The following is a 10,216-nucleotide window of genomic DNA, read 5'->3' as shown; positions in this document are numbered from 1 at the left end:
AAGGGCGATGGGAAGGGCGGATTGTGAAGGGGATGTCCTAGTGACGTGGCAGTGGGATGGGAAGTCCTAGTGACGTGACAGCAGGTGTTTTTGGGAAATTCTAGTGAATGTCCGAGTGTGACATCCGCCCACTGGAGATGCTCTAATGCTCGAAGCAGAGACAATGAAAAATTAAGATTAAATGGGTCCCATCTTATTTTTTCCCACTTTTCCGACTTAACCTCCCTCTCCCCCTCCCCCTCCCCCTCCCCCTCCCTTCCTTCCTCACAGCTTGTCTCACTCTCATGACCTCTTTTTTCAACTCTTTACATTTCTTCTCTACTTTTTTTCACTGATAAAAAGCCTAGGGTTCCAACTTTTTCTCCAATCAACCTCAGATTATCAATACTCGCTCTACATTTTACATCATAAATTTTCTTCTACCTCACCTTCACTTGCTCCAATTTAGTGGATCTTTCGCACCTTTTGTTGGTGCAATTGTTCCTGGATTTTTGGAGGGAGTTGCTTTATGGGATAGTGTTAGGGTCAAAAAGCGAAAATGCCGTGAGTTATTTATTGGTGTTTTTGCTTTTTGGAAGACGTACATTTGAAGCAAATTCTAATGTTTTAGTATGAGTGCTAATTTCCCAACTCTGAATTACTGAATCTTATCTATAACTCCGTGGAGAAGGAATATTCTGGATCATTTTACTCTTGTTTACTAAGACTGTGATTCGCAATTCGGATCGCTTTAATCGGCTTCATAGTAGCACAAACTAAGTTAGATTTAGGAAATGTGTTGCAGATGATGAGATGCCGCACCGCCATATCGTCGCACATTTTGGTTGATCGCCTCTCTACTTATTAGGTAGCTGGAGTTTTTTCAATATGGATAAAGCTCTAAGCTTTATACCGGATTTAGTCGTTGAATGTTGAGTTTATTGTTGATTAGTTGATATTTTTAGGGATTTTAGGTGATGGAGGATATAGGGCTGTTCAATCAAGGGTGGAAATGGCTGCAATCAAAGGACTGTTATTCTGTAGTGAGGACTACTGCGAGCTGTTTAAGGGACAAGATCGGGATTTTCAAGGAGCGGCATTGGCCGATGGTTTGTTGCGGATGTGCAAAATTTGGCAGAGCTCTTCTGTTCTTGTTGGTCTATTGGAAAAACTGTTGTATTTCAGGATTCCAGTCTTTTGCTGGGCTGGGATCAGCGGCTCTTCTTGTTATTATGTGGAGTTGCTTCCTAAGCTTGACATCTATGTCGTGTCTTGTATATGTGCTTCTTAGTATGGTATGTTTTCCATTCTCATTGATTAATTGTCAAATCTATATTCTTCTAGTTGCTTGTTTTGTGCTGCATATGTATTTCCTACATGTTTGTGGTTTCCAAGATCTGATTTTGTTTTGTGAGTCTATGGCTAATATGTTATTGATCTAAATAAAATGATGTAATGTGGACTTTGGATGATCTGCGAGAAAGGCGTTATGTTGGAGTTTGTAGGACCAGTTAAACTTAGGGATCATCTGGATCAACTTCTTCTGTTTCAGTAAAGATCGAGGTCTGTACCTCCTTTTCCCTGACAGAAAATGGAAAGTATGTGCAAATTCTTCTTGAGCCATTATCAGAAATGTTTAATCATCAAGATCAAATATTTCTCATATGAAACTTTCGTGCTCGATTTTATAGTGTTTGTGGAAATTATAGAGGGTGTGGATCCATTATTCTTATGGTAAATTGATACCTTTGATATTGCCCACATTTTTCTCTTTAGAAGGTTCGAGTAATTCTGGGAACGAATGTAGGGCTTCATGGACCTATAGAAGGATGACCTTCACATAGAGTGATTGTGATATTCCTATTTACTTAATCACTTGTGAAAGGTTTCGATTGTCAAGACTCAAAATGGAGTGTACACTGAACAATATTCACCTGTCGCAAATGTTAAATCAAACATTTTGTATGATTAATCTTCCCAGATGTGTTGTGACTGTTTTCATGGAAGACTAATAAAATGATAAATTCTGAGAAGTTGACCAGTATAAAATTATACTCCCTCCGTCCCCTAAAAATAGGGACTTTGGGGATGGCACGAGTTTTAATGCAGCAATGATAAAGTAGGAGAGAGATTGAAAGAAAAATGATACATGTAAATGAAGAGTGCAGGTAATTAGCTATTGAAAAGCTACCAGCTGCAGTTAGAAGAGTAGTTATTTAGTTAGTTAGGGAGGTGGTTAATCTGATCTAGGTTGGATAGCTATCAATATTCCTCTATAAATAGCAATGTAATACTCTTCTACGCTAAATGAATCAATGAATGAAGTCCAAACTTCTTGTCCCTAGTCTATCCTCTCTATCTTTGCAACTCTGCAGCCGGGCTCTTAAGCTCTATTATTTGGTGAAGCTGTCGACTACCGTTCTAATCCCGGGTGTCCTGTTCCTTCCCTGCATCAAAAAAGTACACACTTCATAAGTGAGAAGAACTTGCCAAAAATGGAAGTGGACTAATTTAATGGAACGGACTAAAATGGCAAAAGGAGACCATTGTTTTGCGATGGAGTAATATATTTTTTGATGCAATTAGTTCATTCTCCTCAGTAGTTTTCCCTGATTTTGAAAGTTCAATTAGACTCAGTTTTCTGATTTTGTGTAAAAGGATCAGTACTTTGACCTGGATTATATGCTCGTTAAATCTCATTGCCTGTAGAATTATTTAATTATGGTTGACCCTAATGGAATTCTGCGAGGCTTTCTCAAGAAGCAATAATTTTGTTTAGCATAATTGGTTTGTGCATATTTTTGTCCAGTTACTTTCGATTTATGTATTACTATTATATTATGGTACATTTATCTATCAAATGCTTACTTTATTTATTCCCTACAATTATACTGTATTTCTGCACTCTGCAAAAGTACTGTGGCCTACCTAGCAGTTACTTTTAACTACTCACTACTTGTTTGTGTGCTTCCAGGGAGCGGCTGCGGCTGCTGTTCAGTATTTAGGCTACACTCCTGGACTTTTTATTGTGGGGCTGTTTGCCATTCTAATTTTAAGGATGTATGCTAACATTTGGATAACTGGTACCTTGTTTATAGTTGGTGGTACGTCTCACTTCTCTTTGTTTATTTTCAACTCAGTTAACACTTAACACTGGCATCATTTCACTCTTTAACTAGTCTATTTCATTTCACATTCTTTCGTTTATCGTCTTCAATGTAGATACTTATGTTGAATATTTTAATTGGAAGCTACCCATTAGCTGGTTTCTCAAAATAAGTAGAGGGATCTAATCAATGATTTTTCCCCCTGTAATAGACTATAGAGTGTTGATTTTTTTAAGAACTGTTTTCTCTTGCTTCTACCTTTTTTCTGGTATTTGGCATTTTCTTGTACAGTCTGCTGAATGCTGATAACATCAAGACTTTGGGTGTACAGGCTATCTGTTTTCATTGAATCACGCTCGGCTGGTGGTATTTATGGCAACCTTGTATTCTGTATATTGCGTTAAAAACCAAGTAGGATGGCTTGGAGTTTTTCTCGCAATTAATCTTGCTTTCCTATCTAATGATGTATGGAACTACATGATAAAGTGGTGTGATAATTTAAGTGAAAGCACTCATTTTGAGGAGCATAAAGAGGCTGATTCATTTACAGAAGATGATTTTTGCACTAAGTGCGAATACTCTGCTCCTACTGAAGTAGAAATAGAAGAAGAAGTAGAAGTAGAAGAAGAGAAGCTGAAATCATGTAAATCAACAACTAAACCTGCTAGTCCTTCATCAATTGTTGAAAAGCCAAAAGAAGTTGCGCTGAAGGTCGTGGTTAGAGAAGATGGGAATTCCCTGATTGAGATGGAGAGGATTTTAAGTAGTGGCAATCACTATGAAGCCCTTGGGTTTCCCCGCCATAAGAAGATCGATGTTATATTATTGAAGAAGGAATATCATAAAAAGGTATGCATGTCTGATTTTGGTTCATGCAAATTATTCTTTTAATAGTGCCTTGGTTAGGCAATCAGTTATTCTCCTCAGAATAACTGCTTGGTAGCAGTTTCCTATGCAACACCACATTTTGCATATATTCAGGCCATGCTTGTGCACCCTGACAAAAATATGGGAAGCCCACTTGCAAGTGAATCATTTAAGAAACTTCAATGTGCATATGAGGTGAGTATTTTCATATTTATTGTCTATAAGAAGTTCCTGAAAACAATTGCGGGTATAGATTCCACTGGCAGCTGATGTTGGCAATAATCAGGTTCTTTCTGATGCTGTGAAGAAGAGGGACTATGATGAACAGCTCAAGAAAGAAGAATCGAAGTATGTTATGCAGAAATCAGCAAGCACTTCTTATCAGGTAGAGCTTGATTAACTATGTATTGCGTAGCTTGTGGTAACATTCAATTCTTGAATATGTTTTAATTTGGGCTTGAACTTTTATGGATTCTGTGTCTACCCTGATTACCACTTATTGCTTGATATTGTATATCATGGATAATATGTGTGGGCATGGTAGAGAAGAGATAATTATATATTTCCTCGTGCAGACTACTGACGTTTGCTCTGAGGAATCGAGGTGCATTCAGTGCACAAAGTGTGGCAATTCTCATATATGGGTCTGTACAAATAGAACCAAGGCGAAAGCTAGATGGTGCCAGGTTTGACTACCCCTTAGAAAGTTAATAGTGTTTTGTCTTTTGATTGTAGTCTATACCAATTGTTATGGTTTTTGGATACAGGATTGCTGCCAGTATCATCAAGCTAAAGATGGCGATGGATGGGTTGAGAACAAGGGCTCACTTGAGTTTGATCGGCTGCAAAAGGTATAGTACATACATAGTACTGAAGGTGCTATTTATATTTAATTTATTTATTATTGCTTGTATTTTGTTTGCTTAGCACTGAAGTATAAGCTGGTATTGAAGATGGTACTTATAACAGGTCCTGATGCATGGTTTGGCTGGATTGAAATATACTTCTTGATTTGACCTCTAAACTTGCTGAAACTCACTAGTAGCTTTGAGTATTTAAATTTCTTGCTGTGTAAGGCATACTATGATATTAGGGAGCAACTTCTATTCAGTTTGCCAACTTTTTCTCAAGTGTGTTCCACATTTCTCTTTCTCATTTGTGGCTTCTAAGTAGTATGCTGCTATGTCCACCATGTGTAGGTGGAAATACCCCGTGCTTTTGTATGTGCTGAAAGCAAGATTTTTGATGTATCGGAATGGGCTACATGTCAGGTTAGTCTGTTATTTCTGCACTCACTTGCCTGGTATCTTAGTTGCTAATTTGGTGGGAGATACAGGGAATGTCTTGCAGAGCAAATACCCACAGGCCCAGTTTCCATGTAAACATGGTTGGATTGGAGAAGTCAACTCAAAGGTCAAACTCAAGCCGTTACCCATGGGATTTGGATGCTGAGATGACTGATGAAGAGGATGAATTTGATATATGGCTACAGCAAGCCCTCGCAGCTGGACTGTTTTGTGAAACTTCCAAACGTAGGAAAAGCTGGAGTCCCTTCAAACTGCCTCAGAAGATAGGGAAAAACCAGTGGCGCAGATCATCTTAGAAGAAAACTTGATTAATCACCATCCATCTTTTTCCACCCACACTTCTCCGTGCAGAGCGTTGGTGCCCAGAGAGCTTGGAGCAGGTGAGAATGTGGATCAAGAATTGCACGGTCCAATTATGTAAATAACCGGGATTCGTCTATGTTACACTTGCACACCAGTTTTTGCAGCATTCTTGAGCTTTAGAATGAAAATGCGAGGAATGGCAAAACTGCTTTGCTGCTGTTTTGTGTACACATTTGCTTAACACCACTTGAGCAGATGCAATAAAGTGAATAGTTGAATTAGCATCTCACCCTCTTCTCAAAATTCATTGATTTTATGGTGATGAAATTCCTGTCAAATGTCTAAAACAATGACTACAAAGTAGTATTAGGTCAACAATCACTTGTAAATTGTAATCACCTCCAACTCCTAAGCTTTATATCCGGTGACAAATCTTTGGATTCCAGCAAAATCAGATACAATCTCTAATCTGCAGAAGCTTCCTTTCATCTCATTTTGCAAGTACTCCACAAGAAGTTTGCTCTGCCTCTCACCATTTGTCTGCACAACATTCAAACTAATAGCATTGAAGTTGCATTTGATATTGACATGAAAATGTTGATAGGAAATCAATTGAATAAGTGAAAACCTCAAATGAGAAAAATCCACGAGGTTTGAGCATGGAAGCTGCTCCATTGCAGAGGTGGAAAAGGTCATCCATTCCATCAGCTCCACCGTCAAGAGCAAGTACCGGTTCGTGTCTAGAGACCTCTGCTTGCAGAGAATGAATGTCTTTGCTGGGAATATATGGCGGATTGCTAACCACTCCATCCAATTCCCCTTCCACATCCTTGAGAGGATCAAACCACGATCCCAATCTCACACTCACTCTCCCCTGAAGGCAGTATCTCTCCACATTGTACCGCGCCACGGCGGCAGCCACGGGGCTCAGATCCACCGCCAAAACCCTCCCTCCGCCGCCCAAAACCCTAGCCACCGCAATTGCGAGCGCGCCGCTGCCTGTCCCCAAATCCGCCCACAAACCCTCCCCCAATTCGGAATCGGACTTCACGGCGCGGTCGACGAGATCGACGATGGTCTCAGTCTCGGGGCGGGGGATGAGAACGCCTTCCTCGACGCTGAGAACGAGATCGCGCCAGTGCTCGCACCCGACCACGTACTGAAACGGCCGCCTCTCCTCGATCCTCTGCCTCCACAGCTCGTACATTTCCTCCAATTGTGCCCTAATTGCTACCTCCGCCGCGGCATTGCTTTCCGTCGAGAGTAGGGCGGGGTGCTCGACGGCGTCCTCGACCAGCCAATTGAGCTCGCGGAGGAGGAGGGAGGAGTCCGGGCCGCCGTCGAGGGCGGAGAATGTGGAGCCCACGGAGGAGGCCTGGGTTTTGGCCCACGCGTGCCATCGATTGAGGTCTGATAGAGTGGCGCGGAAGGCAGGGGGGCGGAGGTGGAGGGGGGTCCGGGGCTTGGGTGGCGCGGCCGCGGCGGAGCAGAAGGCGGGTCGCCGGAGCGAGAAGACGGGTTGGAGTATGGAGGAGAGAGAGGCGCGACTGGACTTCATCGCTTCAGCTAAACCCAACTCTCTTCGCTTTAGCCCATTGCCTTTTCTTATTTGTTTGGGCCGGCCCAGCCCTCTCGCTCATTCATACAAACATTGGATGAATTGATTGGTTAGGGTTTTCGTTTGGTACGTGGTTAGAATTATTTAAATAGCTTAAAATTATTTTAATTTAGTTAGTTTTAAATATCTAAATTATCGTTGATCAGTATTCATGATGCCAAAATTGTATCTGAGATTAAATTTGTAGTGTGTTTGGTTCATGAGATTCAATCTCACAACTCAATCTTAGATGAATAATCATGAGATAATTATGAGATAATTAGTCATAGCTAAACCCATATAACTAAAATAATTTCATAATTCAATCATAGATGATATCTTGATATTATTTTATCTTGGAAATTGAACATCACCATGGTATATTAAGTTAATTATACAAATAATTTAATTTTTTATTTGGTGCATAAATTTTCATTTATGTTTAAACTGTGAATTAACAATATTACCTTTATAAAAATTAATTAATTATCATATTATCAACCTACTATAAGAACATTAGCAATGGCGCCCGTCCTGGCGGACGTCCGACCGGCGGATGTCCCGACGGATATGGACGTCCGTTTCGGACACCGGAGTTCCGCGGATATCCGTCGCGACGTCCGTGCGGACGTCTGCCATTGCGTTGACTCCCACGGACGTCCCGATTATTGCATTAATTTCTTTTTTTAATATTTCTATAAATACGTATCGTTGAACTTCATTTCATTCACACCACTTGCATTAACAATGGAGCAATGGAGCACCACGATAGCGATTCCTGTCACGACCCAATTCTCGTTAAGGATAACAAGATTGAGTAATTCGCGACTAATGGGAGATTAAAGAAGCGGGGATAGAAAAGTGGTAGAATCTGAAGAACTTGCCTAAGGCCAAATGTGATATTACAAAATAACAGTCAAGTATTTGATCACAATTCTCAGAGTAGAATAATGCGACATGTCAACTGAATCAGAGTTCGATGATGAGATATTACTATTCTCTTTTAACAAAACACAGCGGAATAGGTGCCTACTGAACGACTTCGTGTATGAAGACACGAATCGTCGAGAAATCCACACAATTATTTAATAGCATCGACTCCGATCAATTCTTCTCTATCTTGACGTTCAACCTGCACATTTATAAATACATGCAGGGCTGAGTACATGAGTACTCAGTGGACACGTGCCGAAAACAAAACATACAAATATAAGTTGTCATCCATCAGCAGTATCACACGGGGGTTTTCTTAAAAGGCCCGAACATACTAAATTCTTTTGTGATCTTAAAAGTCCGACTGATCAGTCTAAGTTCTTGATATACCCACCATGTCTGAGAATCCAGTGTGCCGTGAAGGTTGCCACCTTCAACAAGCACCCTCGCCGGCCAACCTCTCTCTAGGATGGCTCACAGCGCTCGCGCACGTCATTCCGAATAGGATTTGCGGTCCTATTGGGAACCGAATTCGTTACCAAATTTTTGGCATCGCTAAACTCTCGGCATATAACCCTCACAGACAGGTCTCGAAAACAAACATTTTTATGGCATGACAACAACTTTAAAATAAATCACATCCCCATTTTTGAGAAAGATGATATTTCATAACTTCAACAGTATTTGCTTTATATCCACACTATAGTGCTGGATATTAAAAGAAAGCCCACCTGGTATGCTTATCTCCGATTAAAATCCTCGTTTGGCCTCACTTGCCCTCGAATAAATTCTCCTTTAGAAATAAATAACGTAACACGCTAATTAGTACTTGAACTATTTATTTTTTTTGAGAAAAGAGTGCATGCATCCTATCTCTTAGTCTCGGCTCATATGATTTTTCTTAAATCCTAACTCGGCTTTACTATACGACGACACTTAAATTATTCTGCTCACTAATTTAGAAAAATTCTATTTTCTCTTAATTAAATATGGATTCCTAAAATCTGTCTTAAATCCTTTCTTTCGGATTTTACAATTCCTTAAGGTTTCTTAAGGCCGCCCAAGGCTTCGCAGGGCGACGCCGGTCGGCCCTTCGCGTCTTCGCTTCATCTCTTTCCATTTTGGGAAACTTAAATTATTCGGAGATTAATTCAATTAAGCTCCATGCTTAATTTCTTAAATTAATCCTTTTCCAAATAAAATTAAATTCTAATTCCAACAAAATAATTTATGTAGTTCATCCCAAACCAAACTCCCTCGGCCCAAAATTTAATCAGCCCATCTCGTTTAACTTGGCCCAAAACCCAGATAAAATCATTATTCCCTTGTGGCCCAAATCAATTATTTCATTGGCCCAAACAAAAGAAACAGGCGGTCCACCATTATACTTCCCCATCCGTCGACTCTTTCTCTCTCAATTACATTCCCAATTTCTAAAATTTCCAAAATCAAGCATCGCAGCGTCTTCTTCCTCACGCTCACGCCTCGACGCGTCGCCATCTCCGGCGTGAATCGATCATCGCCGTCCACGCCCTTCTCCGGCGTCTCCTCTCCTCCTGCTATTTCTTTCACTTTCCCAAAATTGATTTCCTCTTCCGAATTCAGCATCTTCACAACCGAATCTGGGAAGCGGCGGCGTCCCCTCGCTTTGGCGAGAACACCGTTACCTCGTCGGGGCTTCGGAGCTCCGCCGGTGCAAGTTCCCTCTCCCACAGCGTTCTCTCCCGTCGAGCTTTCGCCGCCTACTCAGCTTCTCGGGGATTCACTCCGCCGCCGTCGCCATCTACCGTTCTCGGCTTTACTTCGTCTACTCCTTCCCTAAGCTAAGTCATCCTCCCATTTTCCCCGTTTGATTTTCGAGAATCGTGGCAGTAGCTATGTGAAATTATTTCCATTATCCATTGGGGAGAGATTTGATAGCCTTGATATCCTCGTTCTATGTTTAGGTTCTCATTGTTTGTTTCGTGTGACCGATGTGGTTTATGCATTGTTCCGTTTTGTTGAGTAATGGTCGTGTCTAAGCTCTACGTTATTTCGCGAGTCCTAGAAATCTAAGTCCTTGACTACTTACGACTGCTCTATATGATGCAATATGGTGCTGAGGAAGTTACCTCACTTGGTGA

The 10,216-nt window shown here is 40.9% G+C and overlaps 2 protein-coding genes across 8 annotated transcripts; one reads left to right on the top strand and one right to left on the bottom strand.

Moving 5' to 3' along the window:
* The first annotated feature begins 250 nt into the window (after positions 1-250).
* Positions 251-5,847, top strand: LOC121744895. 5 transcript variants are annotated; one of them, XM_042138584.1, is made up of 11 exons: positions 251-543; positions 785-847; positions 954-1,274; positions 2,954-3,083; positions 3,418-3,935; positions 3,993-4,148; positions 4,240-4,338; positions 4,529-4,639; positions 4,721-4,804; positions 5,153-5,224; positions 5,290-5,847. In XM_042138584.1, exons 3-11 carry the CDS (start codon positions 957-959, stop codon positions 5,554-5,556), a joined length of 1,755 nt encoding a protein of 584 aa, XP_041994518.1. In that variant the 5' UTR covers positions 251-543; positions 785-847; positions 954-956; the 3' UTR covers positions 5,557-5,847. The 5 variants fall into 5 exon arrangements, with proteins under 5 accessions (XP_041994518.1, XP_041994516.1, XP_041994517.1 ...); XM_042138582.1 differs by having other exon boundaries at positions 945-1,274; XM_042138583.1 differs by having other exon boundaries at positions 251-847.
* LOC121744922 (release factor glutamine methyltransferase-like) lies at positions 2,111-7,353 on the bottom strand. Of its 3 annotated transcripts, none has more exons than XM_042138632.1 (3): positions 6,192-7,353; positions 5,963-6,103; positions 2,111-2,426 (listed from the first exon to the last, which is right to left on the bottom strand). In XM_042138632.1, the coding sequence occupies exons 1-2, from the start codon at positions 7,119-7,121 to the stop codon at positions 5,972-5,974; spliced, it is 1,062 nt and encodes a 353-aa protein (XP_041994566.1). In that variant the 5' UTR covers positions 7,122-7,353; the 3' UTR covers positions 2,111-2,426; positions 5,963-5,971. The 3 variants fall into 3 exon arrangements, with proteins under 3 accessions (XP_041994566.1, XP_041994565.1, XP_041994564.1); XM_042138631.1 differs by lacking the exon at positions 2,111-2,426 and adding an exon at positions 5,842-5,893; XM_042138630.1 differs by lacking the exon at positions 2,111-2,426 and having other exon boundaries at positions 5,842-6,103; positions 6,192-7,352.
* Positions 7,354-10,216: the final 2,863 nt, after the last annotated feature.

The sequence above is a fragment of the Salvia splendens genome, chromosome 8 (assembly GCF_004379255.2).
Source record: "Salvia splendens isolate huo1 chromosome 8, SspV2, whole genome shotgun sequence".
NCBI lineage: Eukaryota > Viridiplantae > Streptophyta > Magnoliopsida > Lamiales > Lamiaceae > Salvia > Salvia splendens.
Note: the sequence above shows the minus strand (reverse complement) of the source record. Positions and strands in the feature narration are given on the sequence as shown.